The 20,373-nt window shown below is 47.5% G+C and overlaps 1 protein-coding gene across 6 annotated transcripts; it reads right to left on the bottom strand.

Moving 5' to 3' along the window:
* Positions 1–682: 682 nt before the first annotated feature.
* Positions 683–12,323, bottom strand: BRD2 (bromodomain containing 2). 6 transcript variants are annotated; one of them, XM_029943854.1, is made up of 13 exons: positions 12,205–12,323; positions 8,295–9,615; positions 6,423–6,726; positions 5,695–5,832; positions 5,050–5,188; positions 4,738–4,952; positions 4,259–4,633; positions 3,617–3,745; positions 3,063–3,314; positions 2,668–2,933; positions 1,893–2,197; positions 1,539–1,661; positions 683–1,436 (listed from the first exon to the last, which is right to left on the bottom strand). In XM_029943854.1, exons 2-13 carry the CDS (start codon positions 8,321–8,323, stop codon positions 1,297–1,299), a joined length of 2,415 nt encoding a protein of 804 aa, XP_029799714.1. In that variant the 5' UTR covers positions 8,324–9,615; positions 12,205–12,323; the 3' UTR covers positions 683–1,296. The 6 variants fall into 6 exon arrangements, with proteins under 6 accessions (XP_029799714.1, XP_029799716.1, XP_029799713.1 ...); XM_029943856.1 differs by lacking the exon at positions 12,205–12,323 and adding an exon at positions 11,595–11,725; XM_029943853.1 differs by lacking the exon at positions 12,205–12,323 and adding an exon at positions 10,239–10,341.
* Between the last annotated feature and the right edge of the window lie 8,050 nt (positions 12,324–20,373).

The raw sequence follows: 20,373 nt of genomic DNA, 5'->3' as shown, positions 1-20,373 counted from the left end.
GGGAGAGAGCGAGTGCATGCCATGTATGGAAGGGACAGAAAAGAGACAGAATCTAAAGCAGACCATGTGGGGCCTGAACCCACAAATCAGGAGATGATGATGTGAGCTGAAGTTGGATGGCCAACTGGCCGAGCCACCAAGGTGTCCTGAAGGGAGTTTCTGTGATGTGAATTTGGCAAAAATTGCTAGATTGCATTTTATTAACTGCTGCAGGGCTCTTGTGAATTTGGCATTTGAGGAAGGAGCAAATTTCAAAAGCAAGCACAACTGCTTTCAAATCAGATGCAGAATAGCAATAATAAAAAAACCCCCTACTGTTGGCTACCATCCATTCTGTTCACATTTGTTCATATGTTCAGGAGATAACCCACACATACAGCACTGTAGAGGAAAACCAAGACCTATCTTGAGTTCTAAACCTAAGACACACATGAGCCAGAGAATTTAGTTTTTTTCTGTTTAAACCAGAGCAAACTAGAAACCAAAGTATTTTTAAGGACTGCTTTACAAAAGGTAGATGAATCTGTCACCATATCAACAGCCTGGTTTAAAAACTAAGCACCAATCCAACCACAGGATGGCTCTTCCATTTTCTCACCCCAGGAATATTTTCCTCAAATTTCTCAATCGTATCATGTTCCTTTTGAAACACTACAAAAAGCAAACATTAAGGTAACTCAAATCTTGAATAATATTTTCTTTATTTACAAGTTAGAATCAACAGACAAAGAAAGACAATCCAAGGGACCAAATGGGGAGATGACTGAAACCCCCAGGGGCCCCAAATGGAGCAGAAGGAAAAGGGAAAACAGAGTAGAAAAAAAAAAGTTAACGTAAAAAAAGAGCTCCCCCTTTTTCCCTCCCCATGGAGGCTGAGGGGACCATGGCCCCCACACCCCTCAGCCTTACCTAGCTTAAAATAAATTAGAACAAACAACCTCAAAACAGGGCCTTTACAAGTGAACAGGGCAGCTATGGCCTCAGGTAACCCCGTATAAGGGCCTTTGCCCACTCCCACCCTGTACCCCTGCCCTGCCCCAGTCATTTTGAATGGGGCTCTATGCCCAAGAGGTCACCTCTCAATGGGGCTGGGAACTCAATCTTGTTTTGTCCATTTATGTTCCTCCTTCAGTAAATGTCCCTGCACCCCTCCCCCATGCAGAGCCAGCTCTCCTACAGTGGGGGGGGGGGAGGAGGATGAGATGAGGAAGTCTCACAGCAAGGGGGGAAAGGGTGGGGCAGGATGGTCTAGGGGTCCGGTCCTGCGGAGCCTCCTGCCCCATCTGGCCTGGCCCCTTAGCCTGAGTCTGAATCACTGGTGTCTGAAGAAGAGGATGATGAAGAGGAGGAACTGGAATCTGAGCTGGAACTGGAAGCGCTGAGGCGTGACACGGCTACTTGCTGTGCCGACGATGAGGACTCCGTTTTCTCGCTTGCTGCAGGATGAAGTTGAAGGTTAAAGAGTAGAGAGTAGAAGTCTGAGATTTGTCAGGAAGACTAGAGGGGATGTAGCAAATTTGCACTTTGAGGATACTCACCTTTCTTGGGGGGCTTTTTAGTGGAATTGAGCTGCCCGCTAACATCCTGTAACCTCTTTTCCAGTTCCCGCTTCTTCTCCAAAGCCAGCTCCTCCTTGGTCTTTCCCACAGGTTTTTTAATGGCTAGAAAAAGAAACATTCCAGGCCTAAGATTGCTGGTAAGTATCTAGTTTTTAGTGCGCCCGAGTGTTCCCAAGTTTCTTTCTTGAGTAACAGGAAGTGATAAACACATCCCACCTCAACAGTAGACAAGAGTGTATCAAGCATACTCGGCTCACTACCCCTTCTCTAGCCTGTCCTCAGAACTACTTGACGACTACTGGATTAATGCGGTAGAGCCTATTTCATACTCACTATAGGGCTTCCGAGGTTTCTTTCGTAGGCAGGAAAGGACATAGCGCTCAAGCTCTCTCAGCGTGGAAGGCTTGAGGGTTTCAAAATCAATCTCAATCTCTTCTGGGTTTGAGTCACGTAAAGAGGGCTCCCTGGCCTGGATTATGTGCACAACTCGACCCAGTTTCTCCCCAGGTAATTTGTTGATGTCCAAACTCAATTGCCGCTTTTCATCATAACTCATGGGTCTGCTTTCTTCTTCCTCCTCTGAATCATAGCCTGCAGGCAGGGCAGGTGGAGCTGTCTTTGTGGCCTTTTTGGGCAGTCTACAGGCAAAAAAATGTGTACATTAGGGAAGCATCTCTAACTCCCAACACATTCCCACCGTTCAATCCAGTAATCCAAACTCTTTTTCAGAATGATATAGGCCAAGTGTTTTACATTTAGTCTGGAATTCCCTAAAACACTACTAAGCCACTCCACCATGGAAAACAGTAATTGTATAGATTTACTGGTGTAGAGAAAAGAAATAGACAAACTAGGGGGACAAATCTGGCCTGCCAGTTGTTTTATGTAAGTAAACTTTTATTGGAGCAATCATACTTCTGCTTCCATGTGGTCTACAGCTGCTTTCACACTACACCAGACAAAATCTGCTTTACTTGACCATTTTCAGAAAAGGTGTGGTGCCCTCTGGGTTAGAGAAAACTCGGCAAGAAGTGGGAAAAAGCATCCTCCCTTGGAGATTACAAAGACAGCCAAGCCCATCTCTGTTTCTTTCCCTCTCAGAACTTACTTGGTGCCACTTCCTCCAGAAGGTCCAAAGCCAGGGGCGCCCAGCATAGCAGCACTGCCACCCCCACTGCCACTTGCTTTCTTGGACTTCTTGGGCTGAGACGGGCGGGGTGCCCGAGGTCCCTTGTCCTCCTCATCAACCCCAGCTCGGCCCCGATGTTTCTCTGCCTTCCGTTTCTTCTTTTTCTCTTTTTTTTCTCTCTTCCGCTTTGGCTTGGATATTGGGCCTTGGGACAGGGCAGCCAGTTGTTCATGTACTGCCCGAAGCTGGAGGAAAAAAACCAATCAGGTACACCATGAGAAAAATAAAGTAGAAAGAACCAAAAGGACTTAGAGAAAAAAAGGGTAACACAGGGCACAAACGTCTTTAAAGTAAACTGAATAATGACAAAATACCTGTTCCTGTAGTTCAGCCAATCTATGAGCCCTTTCTTCCTCAGAGTCTGAGCTTTCACTCTCTTCTTCCTCCTCTTCATCCTCCTCATCCTCTTCCTCCTCTTCCTCAGAAGAACTCTCACTGCTACTTTCTTCGCTGGAGGACTCTGAAGAAGATTTGGCCAACCCAGGTGGCAAGGCAGTAGAGACTGGTAAAGGCCCTGGTTCCAGTGGTTCATCTGGCATCTTGGCATAACGGAACTCAAATACATCCTAGAAAAAAAAGAGCACACTCAAAACCATACTAGTGAATTGTGCCCTGACATTTTAAGAATATTTATTTTGGGAGAGAAGGAACCTATGAAGGCAGGGCAGAAAGGAGAGAGAATTCCAAGCAGGCTCCACTGTCAGTGAACTGTGCCCCAGTTATACCAAGCCAGTTAGTGATGTACTTAGTATAGCTCCAGTTTACAAGTATGCATACTGCGAAAGCCCCGTAACCAAGCTGGGTAGCAAATGACAAAACCTCTCTGCCCAGACCCGTTTGTTCTTCAAATTCTAACCGTGACACTCACCTGTAGCTTTCGTGCCATGGCCACAACATCGTGGTCTGGGGGATTGTACTTATAGCAGTTGGAGAACATAAGCCGCACATCAGCAGCAAACTCCTGTGCATCCCGGTAATCACGATTCTCCATCTTCCGCTGCAGAAGGAGGCAGCATCAGAAGCTGCACAGGCAGGGAGACTCACCTTTCCCTGCCAACCCCAGACACCACAAGAGTAGCCCTCTCTTGAGCGCACAGTAGGGATGACCTTAAAGATCTATGCCCTGGGGTTCAAGTTTGAAGTCAAAGAATTTGGGTAGGTTGAAGAAATATCTATGTCTAGAAAAAAAAACCATTTCTAAGTGATAGGGGTGGGTGGCCTCTGACTATCCTTCCAACCCCATACTCCCCTAACCCAATACTCTCAATATAGCAGAACTTAAATGTACGTGGGTAGTAATGATCTAAAAACAGAACTCATCATACAGTTTGCAACTTCAAGAAATACACAAACTTAATTATCAAGTACTTAACCTTCTGCTCCATTACTGTTTTGTAAAAAAGAAAAATACCAAGAATCAAGATTGCTTTGTGCCCATGACTAATTGTTTTATTGAGCCCAAAGTTCCAATCACTGCCTGAGCATCCCATCTGCCCCATGCAGTGGGTACCTTGACAGTGCTGAGGTCCATGGGGTGCTTAATGATGTCATGGTAGTCATGCAGGCCAAGAGCAGAAGCGTCCACTGGTTTATAGAAAGGCCAGGCATAGGCAGCATGCTTCTTAGAAAGCAACTCTTTCAAAATGCCATTGCAATGTTTTAACTGTTCTGACAGCTTTCCTTTCTTGGAACTCTGGTGTTGTTGCTGGGAGTCAGGTAAGTCTTTGCGTGGGGGCTTGATAGGGCGGCCACTCTCTCTACGCATAGGTGGAAGACGTGCTGCCTTAGGCTCAAGATTCCCAGGGGGGCTAGCTGGGGAACCAGGAGCCAGGATGGCTGTAGGTGTAGGTGTGGTAGTATCTGCTTTCCGCTTTACGCCTTTTTTCTGCAGGAGAAAAAAAAAACTAGATAGGAACCTTTTATGCTAGGGTCCACCTCTTCTGAGACCTTTCCCTTCCCAATCTCCAAAAGAAACCCACAGACTTGTACCTTGGCCAGAGGCTGGGCTGGGGGAGCTGCAGAAACTGCAAGGAGCGGGGGTCCAGCAGAGTGCAAGGACTTGAGAAGTGGAGAAGAGATGACGGATGGGTGGGGAATGTTGAGGACAGTGGTAGGTATCTCAGGTGGTGGAGTATACAGGGCTGTGTGAGACACAGAAGAAACAGCAGGCACCTGATGGGCACTTGTAATATTGCCCTGGAGTGCTAAAACAAAGGAATTAAAAAAAAAAAAAAAGATTAATTGTATTACCTTCTCCAACTTTCAATCTCCATTAGCAAAACTACCTGCCACTCTTCCTACCTGCTAATTTGGCCCCCTTCTTGTGGCTGTTCTTAGGGATGGTCACCACAAGCTCTTGTTCCTCTTGTGGCATTGATGCTACTTTCTGTAGGAAGATCTTTTCCAACGTTTGTGCCATCAGGACAATATCATCAGTGGGCTACAGGGAACACAAACAAAAAGGTTTAAATGCCAGCTAAAAAGAAAAGGATTTTTTCTTGAGAGAATTTCTAGCCCTCAAAGCTACCTGCGCACTCAGACAACTCTGTCATCAAGTACTGAAAATTACCTATACTGGGCCACTTATTTCCATGTTCTTCCCCCAAATTCTGTCCCTCAAAATGCAGTAAAGAAAAAAGTTCAAAAGTAACTGAATGAGAATGTCAGAGAATAAGTTCTGCTCTACTCAGCTCTCTGGAGGTTTCTCTTTGAGAAACAGGGCCACCATCCCCAAGTACGAAAATGTTCTACCTAAACAACCTTTACTACTAAATCTTTGAAACCACATCACTTGTGTTCAGTGGTATCCTTTGGAGCTCAGGATTTCTAGATTCTACCTACTGAGGAACACCTTCTACAGTAAAAGACAGGCATTATGCAAACAAAATATCTAGCAATAACAAAATCACTCTCTCCATCTACTAATAAACACAAGGAAAAACTCACCTTGTTGTAGATGTAACAATTGGTGAACATGGTATTAAAATCCTGCATACACTCTGAGGCAGCCCAATAATAGTTGTTTTCAAGTCTCCTCTTAATAGTACCCATATCCATAGGCTGCTTTATAATTTTGTGATAATCCTAAAGAAAGAAATACTAGATCAGAGCCACTGAAAATAAGCAAACCGCTGACCCCACCAAACACGCACATACACACCCCCTAGGCATCAAAGTACATAGTTCCCTAGACTGCGGCCCCAATTAAACTAAGGACAGAAAAAGATGGAATGGGATTCTTAGTACCCATTGGGAGGCCCCTAGTGCCTTTCTCTAACCACCCGCCTCCCTCCCAACTCTGGAAGGTTTCCCATCCTGTGACATTACCTCTGGGGCTGGCTATCCATGGACTGCATGAGGGAGAGGAAGAAGCTAAGAATTTTGGCCACCGTGGTCCTCTCCCAACCTGGGGTGGGAATCTGTAAAATGGAGCCAGGGCACAAAAGTTAAGGAAGGACACATGGAGGGCACAATGAGAGATGCCAAGATAGCAAGCGGTTGGATCAATAATCACAAAGGACCAAGAATCCAGAAATTTGGTGGCTATCTGCCCTACAGGGGAGAGATGGGAACTCCCTAGGGGCCGCAGCACCTATACTAAACAGCCCACCTCCACTCACACGCCATTTTCATTCCCAGTACCTCCCCCACTCCAACATCCCATGCCTACTCACTGGCAGACCCAGTTTGACTGCATCCACAGGCTGTCTGAAAGGCCATGCGAACTGATGTTTCCACAGAGCCTTCATCACCACCTTGTGCAGGTATTGCAGCTGGTTCGTAACCCGTCCTGGCTTTTTGGGATTGGACACCTCCGGGGGTGGTGGGTTGGCAGGGGTCAGTTGTAAAGCTGGCACTGAAGCCATTGTGGGGCTCTCGAATCCCTCATACAACAGGGAGGGCTTTCGAATCCTTTTCCCTGGTGCTGCTGCCTCTGGGCCCAGCCCCAGTAACCCTGCATTCCCCTCCCCAGGGAGCCTGTGAAATGGGAAACATAATTAAATGTGGTTATTTCATGAGAAAAATCAGTAATGCCACTTACTCTATATACCCAATAAATCCAAGCTTGAAACTTAGTGAGATATAACCAAACTTATGGAAATAATTCTTAACCACAACTAGTATCCACACAGTTGATGGAGCTTTTGTTCTTGCCCCACCTCCCCCACTTCTTGTTTCTCTATTTTTAGTAGACCTAACCCCATCCCACCTTCTGGACTCTGATAAATCACTTACATAAGAAAAAAATCCCCAAAACCCTGCCCAATGGTTTCTGATAAAGCACAGCATAGCGTTTGAGCACAACCTTTAGGGGATAGGAGTTAAACAAAATGGGTGGGGCAGAGAAGCTCAAAACCCAAGCTTCCTCCTCACTAGGGGCTAGGTGGTTGCCATGGTGGTTGAGCCTGAGGGAAACGGGTGAAAAGAGAGAAGAAGAGGAAGGGAACAAAACAGGGAGTAAATTTCATAAAATGCTGATGAAACACCTCTAAGAATCCATCTGGGCCCAAGAGAGTACCATCCTCCCCACAAACCCTGCTTAAGGCAGAAATGAATAAAAAATCTAACGGAAAACATTACCAACTTAAAATTTCAGACAAGGAAAGGCGCATTTGTCAGACTTCGTAGTTTGGAATAACCCAGCTGCCAGACCTCAGAAATTATTCAAATTCATCTCCTTCCTCCAAAGGACTCAAATACAAAGCCGGCCCAATCCCCAGTCAAGGTAAGTTCCAGCTGAAGAGTGATAGAAGACGCCCGACCCCGCCAAAAAAATAAGATGAACGGCTCCCACTCTAGCCCCAGACTCTGGAAATCCGTGGCCAAGAATGGCTCAAATTTACACCCTCTCTGGCACTCCTTAGGAGTGTTCCCGAGGTGTTTCCTAGGACCTAAGACTGGAGACACTACACCGAAATCTCATTGTTTACATCCGCAGAGCTGGACTAAAAAATCCTTAGCTCCACCCTCCTGCCCAAACAAAACTCTTAAACCTATCAAAAACATCCCCTCCAAACAAATTGCATGCAAACCCACAACACTGATCCAGTCACTTGAAAGATAAATTCAATGACCTAGCTTGGACACAAGAGTCCATAGCCAAAAGTAACCTCCTACCCTACAGGCTGTGGCTCTATCACCATGGCAACCCTATAAGATTAGATGTGGCCACGAAACACCCCAAAAGACCTATGACAAACCCTTGTTAAACACCAGACCCACCAACCGCAGGACCTGCAACTACTCAATGTCTTTTACCATTACGTGCCGCTGCCAACCTAGCTCTGCCGGATTACATCACGACTGGACCACGGCGGGAAAACGAATAAACTGACAACCTATACTCCTTCCATGCCAGTATCTGACCGTCCACCACCGTTGCAAAACCGTCACCCAACGCCCTCCGCGACTCCCCGCGAGCTAACAGTCGCGCCGAGAAACAGCAACGCGCCAGAGTCGGTCCATCCGCCCTCCGAACCCGGCGTCCTACATCCCCGTGCCGCAGCCCAATGTCCCCTTCCCATACGCGGATCGCGGGGACGTACTTGCTGTGGGGAGTCACGTTTTGCAGCATTTTGACCACGGGGAACCGGCACTGCCCTCAGCCGCGGAAAGTCCGGGTGGCCTCGGTTCCCCTTACCGCCCGGTCCAGCATAACCCGGGAAGTGCGGGGGGGGTGGAGGGCCGCTGCCCTTGGCCCTCCAGGCGACAACCCCCCCGCGGGCCGGCACGAAAGAGGTCTTCTTCGCTGCTTCTCGGAGAGCTCCCAGCAGCTTGGCGCGCTCCGCGGGAGGCGGACGGCGAGAAAATGGCGGCGACCTCAGCAGAGGCGGGCGAGCGAGGGGGTACAGTCTCCTCAAACACTAGGACGGCCCCCAATCCCAGACACCGTCGTCAATATTGCCCGCTGTTGATCTGCAAGGATTCCCTCTTCCTGCTGGGATTGCCCGCAGCGGACGAGATCCCGTTTCGATCTCGGATGGAGGCGGATGAACACGAAAAGTGGTTTAGGGAGCCGCCGCCTCCATCTTTGAAATCCTCTTGAGGGCGGAGTAGAGGGGGTGGACAGACTCCGAGGATTGGGCGGGGCCCGAAAAAGGGGAGCGTCGGGGGCTTCTATGGGGTCTGCACTGTCCGCCGGGACCGGTCATAGGCCGAGACGAAGGCCATTTCCAAACGGATGGACGTGGATTGCAATGGCGGCCCCCGACGACTCGAAGGCTCTCTATCAGTAGGCAGAATCCTCCAGCCCGTTCTAGAGGCTGCTCCACTCCAGCGCGAAATGGCGCCGCCGAGCCCCGCGCCAGCCCTTTATATATAGGCAGGGAGGAGGAGCTTCGTCGCTCATGCGCGCCACCGTGCTCGAGATTTCCCCCACCCCCTCCGCGCGCGCACGCTCGCTCACGCGCTTGAAGAAGCAGAGTCGAAAGGGGAGGAACACCTCTCCGCGGGAGCGCTTTCTATTGGTTGACTGGAACGATGACGTCACAAGCTCCATTTCCAAGGTGTCAGTCACTAGGCAGAAGAGTGCCGCAGAGACCCATAGGGAACAGGCAACCCGCCACATCTTTGAGCCAATTGGCTGCGCGGTGGTTCGGCGACTCCAGGGAAGGAGAGAGGTTGGCATGGGTGCAGCACCCTCTACCCACCTCCCCTTCCAACAAAGTCTTCCCAGGCGTCCAAGCTGGGTACGACCGGCGAATGCCAAGCTCGGGCAGGTCGTGCCATTCGCAGCTCCTCCATTGGCCACACTGACCGGACCGGAGGGGGCCGCGTGGGCGTAGCCAGCCTGGGCCCGTCAGGGTGTGGCCGCAGGACACCCGGCGGGTTGTTGTTCTCGGCAGACGTGCCGCTGCAGTGAGGAATCTGAAACGAGGAAGAAGACGCCATCTTAGAACGCGCGGCCTGCTTCTCTGGCAAATAACTAAGGGTTCCCGAAAAGTAGCTAAGAAAGAATCTGACGTTCCCATACTCCACAACCAAAAATACAGGCCTGCCGCAGTATTAAAAGCCTCCTCGTCTTTCCCCAGTTCAAGTACTCGAAAGACAAAGGCAAAACACTAAGAATCTGAGCTCCCAAAGGCTTATCAACAAGATAACCAAATCTAAAGCGCGTTCTCATAACTTGCACCCAAGCACTCCTCCAATCCCTCCCTGTTCATACCTTTAGTTACCTATAAAGTACCTGCCTACCTGACAAAATCTCGGCAGCCCCTAAGTAGGAGAAAAATCTCCAAACATACCCATATACTCTAGAAAATGAAACCCACCTCCTCCTCCCCAAACTTCATTCCGGTGCCTGGCTCAGAGCGGAAAAAACAAGTCCTGCGAGGGGCGAATCAGGGTGAACACCCTTCCCCCTCCTGGCGAGCTCAGACCTTTCCCTAAGCTGCCGGCCCTCCCCCACCCCGAGGGCAGGCGGGCAGGCCCACACCCCCCTCTTAAGGTCCCATCGCCTTGGGGGCGGCAGGGCTCCCCCATCCCCCCACCAGGGTCCGGAGTCCTCCCCACGGAGCGGCTGGTCCATCGGTCAGCGCCAGGGAGGAGGGCGAGCGGAGGAGGCGGCGGCAGCGGCGCAGACTAGCCCTCCCCCTCCTCTCCCCTCCTCCCCTCCCCCCGGGCCGTCCGCCTCCGAGGAGGGGCAGGAGCCATTTTGGGAGCTCAGTCTCGCCCCCTCCCCCAACCCACTCACCAAGTCTTCCCCACAATCTGGTTACCTGAATAGGTTAGACTACTTATGAGTAAACAGCCGGAATACAAGGAGGCTAAGACCTCTCAAGCCATCTCTGGGCCCACCTACCCCCGTGCCCCGTTATGGCAGAGTGAATTATCCCCAATCTGGGATTGAGCGGGAGGTCCCCCTTTCCCTCCATCTCCCCTTCTCTGGATACCAAGATAGAAAACAGACTGAATACCTGAGAAAATAAATTAATGTAAATCAACGCGCATAAAAGGCCCCCACCCCGGAAAAGCTCATGAGGGCCTAGTTCCTTGCGCTCCAACCACATCACCCTCCCTCCTATCGCAGTAGCTCTTGAGCCCTGACCTCGGTTACTGCGTCTAAAATGGCCGCCAATCTCACGTCTTCTCGACCACCCGAGTCGGACAAACCCTGCGGGGGGAAAGTGCACACCGGGAAGAGAGCCTATTCCCCTATACTACCGCCCTCCCCCACGCAGGGATCAGGCTTCGGCCCCACAAGTACATGCGGGCTGGCCCGGGTGGCTGCTGCAGGGAGGGCAATGACACAGCAACTTTGTAGAGGCCTTCTCCCTTCCCCCCCTTTTCCCCTCCCCCTAGTGGCCCAGCCTCTTAAATGTGCAATTCTCCGGCCGAAGCCTCCCAAGTTTGCAGAGGCCCATTAGGGGGCCGGCCGGGAAGAAAAATTTAGGAGGTCGCGAAAATACTGGGTCTTCGAAAGCGAAAGGGCAGCCAGACATCACTCTGGCTTACTTTCCTGCATTCCGGAAAATCACTGCTCCACTCCCTCCCAATCCTCCCTTCCCCCACATGAGTCACAGGGGAGGCTAACAGCTAGTCAGGAATTTGGAAAAGTAACTCTTCCCTCCTTTCCGTTCCCTCCCCCGCAGTACACAAGGAGAGAACTGTTCAGGAATGGGGGAGGGGATGAAGGAGGCAAAAGACGCCACCCTGGAGAAACCCGAAACCTTGTGAGCTGTGAAATCATTCCAGGTCCTAAGCCTCACTCCCTCCTGTCTTAGACCATGCTTTCTACAGCCCTCCCATCACCCACCTTGAGCTTGGTTTCTGCTCCCAAGCGAACCCCAGCTTTCAGCCTGTAAGCCCTCCCCAGCCTGGGGTAACATGCTGAGCTAAGACCCCACCGAGGCAACGAAGGTTTGTGCAAAAGGCTCCACAGGCCGTGTCCACGTGAATGCACACAAATTCGATAAGCGACTCGAAGCGTAACCTCCAGCATGCCATGTGATGACTGCGAGCTTCCTACCGCTGACACAAAAGCACAGAAAGGCTCCTTCCAGAGTCTCTGGAGAGAAAGGGAGTGGGCGCCCGAGAACAATCTCAGTTCACAACCCGGGTTGCCCACTCACATCCCAAGAGTAGGAAATACATTCACCACTCCCACACCTCAGCGCACTAGGTCACCCCTCCCTCCGCCGCCAAAAGGAAGCCTCACCTGGCTCCGGACTCCTGTACCCCAGGGGACGAATGGATGGGGGCGGGGGGGACACACGCCCCCACGCCCCTTTGCCCTCCAATTGGTATGGAGGCATGAGGTTGGCCATTCCCCTCCCCCATCCGAGGGGCTCTCGCCCCCCTATCCAAGCTCCCATTGGCTGTAAACTGTAGGAAGGACAAACCCTCCCACCCTCAGGTTCTTCTCTGAACCCCAAGAATTCCCCCCCGGACTCCCTACCATCGGTTAAGCATTTAAATAACCAGCAACATCCCCGCCCCCCAAGGGCCCCTTCTCACCTGGAACCTGGAATCTTCCAGGGGGGGAGCCCACGTTCCCCTCGGCTTGGTACGGGGGGAGGGGGTAAGAGGATGTAATCCGGGGTGTCACTCCCCCCCCCCCCGGGAAACTGAAGCAGAGTTGGGGGAGGGGGCGTAACCCCCAGCCCCTCCCTTCCCGACGGAGCTGGGGGGTGGGGAGATGATCGGGATCGCGCCGCCACGTCAGCAGCACCCAGATTGGCTGACCCGAGTCACGTGCCAGCCGTCCCCCTATCCCCCCCTCCACGAGGACCAGTTTTCCGAAGGTTTCTGGGGGTCGCGCCAGGGGCCAAGGAGGCCGCATGGCCTTGGCCTAGCTCCAGAGACCCATGGTGTTCTAATGCCGTTGCTTCTCCATATCCCCGTCTTCCTATTCCGCTGTCGTCGACCTTGTCCCCCCCACTAGCCTCTCCGTACGGGTTCAGCATGGCTGCCGCAGCCGGGATCGCCCACTGCGCAGGCGCAGGGGTGCGATCGGCTTGGGGGAGGGGAAAAGCGGTTCGGAGACCGCGGGAGGAAGCAGCAGAGCGCCTGCGTCCGCAAGCACCGCTGCCCCCTCATTTGCCCTGGGAGCGCGCGCTGTGGGTGGAGCGGAAGCAGGTGCGGCGCGCGTATCCCTTGCCTTAGCGGCTCCTCCCTCACCGCGGGCCGCCTCGCCGGGCGTCCCGGAGCTGCCTGACTTGGTTTCTTTTAGGCAGGTATAAGGTGTTCGTCCAGGATCCAGTCCAGCGGAAACGCGCGCCGCCCAGCTGTTGTCAGTGAAGGAGAGTGAGAACTGGACCTGAAAATGCGAGGGCTTGCAGGGTGGGACCCTTAGCCGAGTGTAGAGTAGTTCGACCAGGGGAAAGGGAGTTTATCACTTTGGTGCCTCCGGCGGGAGATTAAGCGCGGACTGTAGATGTGGGCATTTTGTTCGGCAGCGTTACAGCCTCTCATTTCCCCTGAACCTACCTAGACTTCATCATTTTACTGAGACCTGTCAGTCTCGATCTCTTGCCTCCTACAAAACTTACCAGCCCTCTGATCACATTCACTTCTTTACTGATCTCACGGTCTACCATTTAAGTTAAAACTCTTCTACTTTTTCTTCTAGGTTCTCAATGTTGAATCAAGGATGTTATGGTGATTCTGTTGTCACCTAAAGCAGACCTTTTGCATGTTTATAGCTAGTAATCTCTTCTTGACCCGTGTGGTTTAAAATCTCCAGGCCATAACCGCTGTTCTCTACCAAAAGAACAGAACAGAAAAGCCAACCTGCAGGAGAACTAGTGATTTTTCCATCTCCCTCCTATAACCTGGGCCTTGTTTGTAACCTTTTAGTGTTAGAGCAGAAGTCCTCTCTCCTGTCTAAGGAAATGCCTTTTCTTTAGACCTGGCCCACCTTATCTGTTACTCTAAAGATATCTTTCATTTCTTACTCGTTGGCATTTTTAACTTCTCCCTTCTGATGGTTTTCCAGCCTCAAAAAAAGGAAAGAAAACCCTGTCAATATCTGTCCTCTTGTAGACTATTTGCCTCTGAGCTACTCTGCACAGTCAAGACCTGAAAGTATTACCTAAATTTTCCTCTTTCAGCCTCATTCCCACTCTTCAACCCATTTCTTCCATTATTGAAACTGTTCTGGCAGATGTCACCAAGAATCTCCCAATTGGCAGTAAGGATGCACTTTTCAGTTCTCACCTTACTTGACCTCTAAGACAGTTGACATTTGATCATACTTCCTGAAATTCTCTACACCCTTGATTTGTTACCAGTCTCACCTGTTTCTTTTCCTACTTGTCCAACTGCTCCTCTCTAGTCTCTTTTGTGGACTCTTCTTTAGCCTCTTCTTATGGGTAGATGTTTGCGAAGATGTTGCCTCAGTTTGCTTCTAGTTCTGTTCATCTTCTCTGAGTAATCTTACTCCATGGCTCTAAGCTTCTCAAATGTGTATCTTTACAGAGAGTTCAGAAGACTCTCCTGAACTAAACTTGCTACTAAATATTACTACTTGGATAATCCTCAGACACTTCAACAAGTTCAAGATTGATGCAATCTGTGTATGCTAGATCTTCTGTATTATCCTGGCTAATTATAGTTATTCAGTCACAAAGCCTGGACTCTGGGATCCCATATTTAATTCTTTTTCCACAGCTTTATATCCACTAGGCTTATTATTTTGCCTCTAGAGTATTTACTGAATCACATTCTGTCATAGACCCATCACCTGAGCTACCTCAACATTTTCCTGATTTCTCTATCTCTAAAGCTGTACTCTCCAATACAGTGACCACTAGGCACATGTTACTACTTAAATTAATATTAAATCCCTCACTTTCTTGGTTGCACTAGCCGCATTCCAAGTTCTTGTTAGTCACATGTGCCTAGTGGCTGTCATATTGGAGAGCAGAAATGATAGAACATTTCCATCATTGCAGAAAGGTCTCTTGAACAGTGTTGCTTTAGGTTTTCTTTTCTGCCTCTGCCACAATACTTCCAGGAGTGAGGTTTCCAAAATACAGCTCTGGCCACATGCTACTGTTTAAACCCTGTATTAATTCCTTATTGCTAGTGTGATGAAGTCCAAATGCCTATGCTTACCAGAAAGTTCTTTCTTTTTTTTTTTTAATTTATTTTTGAGAGACAAAGTGAGAGCAGGGGAGGGTCAGAGAGAGAGGGAGATACAGAATCTGAAACAGGCTCCAGGCTCTGAGCTAGCTGTCACCACAGAGCCTGATGCGGGGCTTGAACCCACAAACCACGAGATCATGACCTGAGCTGAAGCTGGATGCTTAACTGACTCCACCCAGAGCCCCCAGAAAGGTCTTTCTACTTCACCAGCTTTGTGTCTAGCCACTTCCCTGTGGGCCCTATACTCCAGCCGTAATGAACTGTTCCCCAGACAAACCGTTCTGTTTTATGTCTCTATATTTGACACATAGTGCTCTCTTCTCCAATCCATCTAAGCCCCAAATCCATCATCTGAAAAGCGTACTCTTGCCTCCCAAATTGAGCTGATTGCTCATTCTTTGGTGTCCCTTGCTCTTATGATTTTACCTTTCGTAGTGAATAGCATTTATGTGATTACATGATTCTTTCCCTTACTAGGCTTTGATCTTGAAGACGGAGACCTTTGTATTCTTTTTAAAAAATATCCGCAGCTCTTGGCCCAGCAACGGCCAATATGAGATGCTCACAAAGTGAGCAAATGTGGAATGTTTCTTGAATGTGTGACTTAGATAAGATTGTAATGTACATGTTTACAGGGCATCATTCATAGTATTGGGGAAATAATCATAGTAATATGTAATAATTGCTGTCAAGTTCATAATTTAGACGTTGGAATGGTGTGAGGAAAGACAGAAGCAGAACAGCCAGGTCATTTTCACAGAGAGCAGTATGGTCCAATCTGGCCAGAATAGTATATAAGAATATATAAGATATAAGAGGTAGAGCTAGAGGAGAGAAGACTGGAAGATACATATATTTGAGACAGTACTGTAAAGGATTTCCGGTACCATTAAGTTTGGAACAGGTGGGGAGTCACTGAAAGTTTTTAAGTAATGACTTGATCAATATTATGTCATGAGGTAAGAACTCTATATTCCCAGTGGCTAGTACTGCACCTGATAATAAACACCAAATATGAAGGTCAGGGATTGAAAGGAGATGAGACCAGTGATAGCTCACATTTATTGAGTACTTAAAATATGGTAAGTAATTCTATATGTGTGTTCACCCTTAATTCATATAACCTAATAAAGTAGATACTATTATTATCACCCCCATTTAGCAACAGATGTTAGATGATTTACTTGTGGTCACACTTTTACTAAGTGATCAGAGCTTGGAATTCAACCCAGGCAGTCTGCCTGTGAATGGGAAAAGGTCTATTTTTCTGGTTCCTAGACACAGCGGGTAGTTTAAAATCTAGGATTGAAGTTAGAGAAAAAAAGATTAGGAAAGGTAGATTTGGGAGTCATCTTTGAATTGATGTTTGAATCAGTCATGCAGGTAGGTGAGATTTATAAGGAAGGAAGTATAAAACATAATTAGATGTGAGCAAAGATTGAGCTTTGGGTCAGATCCTCATGCAGGGAACAGAATAAGAGGAGGAACCAATGGGAGAGCATCAAACAAGGAGGAAATGCAGAACAACAGAATATGAAGATGCCGGAACGAGACGGTTCCAGTAAGTACTGCATGTTTGTTGAATGAATGACTAATCAGGGATTGCTATGCTTATTTGTGCCATGAATGTTTTTGGAAGTGAGGTGGGTGGAGCCTTTGGACCTTGTCTGACAATACTCTTTGTAAATGCATAAACAAAATACACAGTTATCAATGTTTAAAGAAATGTGTGATGATCCAGTAATATTTGCTTCCATATTAACATAATACATGTAGTTCTTAACTAACAAAATGATTTATTGGCAGGTCTAACAGCTCATATTTTAAGATGTCTGTATATGTGATATGAAAATATTAATTGATGATTTCTATTGATAACAACATTATAGGTACTGCTAGTACTACAAAAATTTACTTTCTACATTCATAAAATTAAGTTTCAATGAGATGTTATTGAAAATAGAAAAATTGCATCCAAGTTCATGGACCCCTGAATTTTGTGGCATGTGGATCATAGGTTAAGAACCTCGTTCTGATTGAATAAATGAGTGAGATTCTGCCAATAGGTGTATGGGAACAAAGGGGGAAAACTCACTGGGTTGGTAACTGCGGGCCGTTACTAATAATGGAGAGCAGTTTCTGTAGTCTGGGAATACAATGAAGAGTATGGGGGACCTGAAAAACCAGACCAAGTAATCCAGACTAAAATATAGTAGAAAGGAGGGAGTTACTTAAGTTTCCGAGAGGGGAAGTGAGAGCTACCTTTATTGGAAGATTTATTTGGCAACAGTGTACACCATGGATCCGCTTCTGAGAGACTGGAGGTACATCAGCTAGAAATCATAGCATGCATTCATGCGTAAGATGAGAAGGAATAAAGCAGTCACAGTCTCAGGACTAACTTTGCTTAGAAGAGGGCCCAAGCCTCCCTGTGGTCCACAAGGAGTTTCTGCCTGCCTCTGGCTTCATCTAATGTCTCCTCTTACTCGCTGATTATGCTCCGGCCACACTGGTCTTCCTTCACATTTTTGAACGAGCCAGTCTCTTGCCTGTCTTAGGGCCTTATACATGCTCCACGGCAACATTCTTCCCACTCTGCCTAACTCCTGCTCAGTATCAGTGGGTTCCTCACTCCAGTTAGTCTTATGGCTCTGAGCTCTTTTTCTTCATAGTACCTTTTTGGATTTGTTTTTATGGTTCGTTTACTTGACCAGTGTCTCTATTTTTACTGGAATTTATAAGTTTGCTGATGGTAGATGTCTGGTGTCCAGCATACTGCCAGGCATAGAGAGGGTAGTCCATACATATTTGCTAAATAAATAAATGAACCTATTTGAGCCCTGGTTTTCTTATTTATATATGGAATAATAAAGTCCAACCTTGTAGAGTAGTTAACCAAATTGCTACATCCTAATAAGGCGGCTAAAACAAAGAATGAATATGGATATGAAGAGATACATTGAGCTAGGAATGAGGGTAAATGAGAACTGGATGGCTAGGTTCACTCTCTGAAATAGGAGATGGAAGGGAGTAGGAAGAAAGTGACAATTGGCAAGGAGTTTGGGAAGGACCTTGAGTGGAATGGGAAGAGTGGGGAGCGAGGGGGGATGCACAGGGAAAGCAGTTGGTGGGGGCAGGGAGTATTTGCAGTGTAGTCCATAGGCATGCCAGACCTACTGTTGAAGTATCTGTACTGGACGGGATTATCTATCATTCATCTAATGCTTGAAGGCTCTTCAGACTCGGTTTCACCATCCTTAGTAACAGCTCATTCATCCAGTGAGTAGTTACTTATTGGTAGGCCTTCTTGGTAGTTGTTAAGAATGTAAAAAGAAAGAATAGGACATGATTCCTTAAGGATCCTGCAGTGAGGGTGAGGTGATTGTGAAGCAAATATGCAAATATAATAATACAATAAAAATGATGGTAATGGCAGGCACAGGGTGCTGAGGGAGCATGCTGAGGAGGCTCCTAATCTCCACTCTGTGTTCCAGTGCTTCCTGAAGAAGGTGAGATTTCATCTCAAAGGACATATAGAAGTAGGCTAAATAGGATCCAGGTCTTTAAGGATCATACTAAGGAAAGCAGATTACAGAGGTTTTTTATATAAAAGTATGATATGATCAAATATGTATAATAAAAAGATTCCTTTGGCAGCATTGGAAAATAAGACAAGAGACAGAGCAAGAATAAGTAATCCAGGAAAAAGCAACCAAATCAATGAAGGCTTGACCCACTGGGAATGGGAAGAAAAGAGAGGACAAATTCAAGAGATATTAACAAGGTCAAATTGCTCACTTACACTCTCTTTCTCTCACAATAAACAAACTTAAAAAAGAAATTTAAGTTAGCCAGAATTGGTCTCTACTGTCTACATCTCAAAGAACTTTGTTAAATATAATAAATGATTGCACAATAAAATTATTATGTCAATGTATTCAGTGTCTTATTACCTCTGTGTTGAAATACATTTAAAAATACAAAAAAAAATTGCCACTATCTAATTTACATTTGAAAAAAATTTTTGAGGGACACTTTTGTGGAGAATACAGTTTGAGAACTGCTGTGGAGTTCAAGCAGAAATGCCTACAAAGCTAAAAGTTAGCTATCTGGGTAACATGGAACTCAGGGCGAGATCTGAGCTCAAGGGGTAAATTTGAAAGCTATCAGAAAATAGGTGGCTACTAAAGGCATGCCATCCAGGACAAATGTAACATAAGAAGAGAAAAGGTTGAGGATAAAACTCCAGGGAACAGCAAGTCTTAAGAAAGGAGTCCACAAAGAAGATGGAAAAGAGGATGCCAGCGAAGTGGGAGGAAAAACTAGGAGAGAGTGCCATTCAGGATGCCAAAAAATAGACCATTTGAGGAAGGAGGGCATGGCCAACAGTGTCAAGTGTTACAAGGAGTCCATTTGATTTAGCAACACAAAAATATTGGTGAACAATCTGATTGTTGAAGGTTACAGATTAAATGGCAAGTATTAAAGTTGAAAGATGGTAACCCACGCCTTTTTCTGGAAGTTCGGCATTGCCAGGAAAAATAAATGGGGCAGTACTAGAAAGTGATGGGAGAGTTGTTAGACAGCCATGGCCTGCTGGATTTACAGGTGCCATTATTTTCAGGGACATTCCTATCCGATGACCAAAACGAGCAGTGAGTTACTAGGATACAGAACTGACTACCTGCCTCTTCTCACCCTTAATTACCACTTCCGAACTAATTAGAGACTCTTTCTGAAATATCTGTTATGGAACTTGTTGGAGTCCTGACAGGAAGGATTACATAGAGGGAAGGGTGGTCGTCACTGTTTGAACTTGGTACTATTTATACAGGGAGAGAAAGGAGTTAACCACACCTCACCAGAGTCTTGATGATGGGTGGTTATATTTCTGCTCATCCTGATCTTGTCCACACTCCAGTCTGTGGAGAGCTTGGTCCCTGTCGCTCGTTTCCTCCCACCCAGAGTCATTGCAGTGTCTTCTGTCCCTGCTCCTAGCCCTCCCACCCAGACGCCTTCCTCCTGTCTCCCCTCAAATCTTCCAAACAATCTGTTGTACCTGGGCCACGATGTATTCATTAACCAATTGCCACCCCTAAGGGGGAATGGAGATCTTCTTTGGCTTATTTTGAGTCCCCCATCCCAATTCTGACCACACACATAGAGCAGTGTTCAGAGTTCTGTGGCATGGAGCAAAATCCAGCCTGCCATCTTTTACATGGTCCAAGATCTAAGAACAATTATTACATTTTTAAATGGTTGGGGGGGAAAAGCAAAAGAAGAATCGTGTCATGAAAATTATGTGAAATTTAAATTTTCGTGTACATAGTCAAAAAGAAAGTTAAGAACAAAACTCCAGGGAATGCCAATGTTTAAAAAGTAACTGGGATAAAGTAGTCTATGAAGGAGACTGAGAAGGAGATGCCCAGGAAGTGGGAGGAAAAGCTGGGAGGAGACCAGGAGCTCTTTCATTTACACGTTGTCTGTGGCTGTTTTCATGCTGCAGCTGAGCACATAAGACAGAGATGAGTGGCCCAC

Source organism: Suricata suricatta, chromosome 7 (assembly GCF_006229205.1).
Source record: "Suricata suricatta isolate VVHF042 chromosome 7, meerkat_22Aug2017_6uvM2_HiC, whole genome shotgun sequence".
In the NCBI taxonomy this organism is placed as follows: Eukaryota; Metazoa; Chordata; class Mammalia; order Carnivora; family Herpestidae; genus Suricata; species Suricata suricatta.
The sequence above is the reverse complement of the archived record's forward strand: the minus strand, read 5'-3'. Positions and strand labels throughout refer to the sequence as shown.

Coding starts and splice junctions, on each gene's coding strand:
- BRD2 (XM_029943854.1), bottom strand. CDS start 8,323: ATGCTGCAAAACGTGACTCCCCACAGCAA. Junction 5,833..6,422: donor CAGTCAAACTGGGTCTGCCA/GTGAGTAGGCAT, acceptor TTCTTTCTTTAG/GATTATCACAAAATTATAAA. Junction 3,315..3,616: donor CCATGGCACGAAAGCTACAG/GTGAGTGTCACG, acceptor TTTTTTTTCTAG/GATGTATTTGAGTTCCGTTA.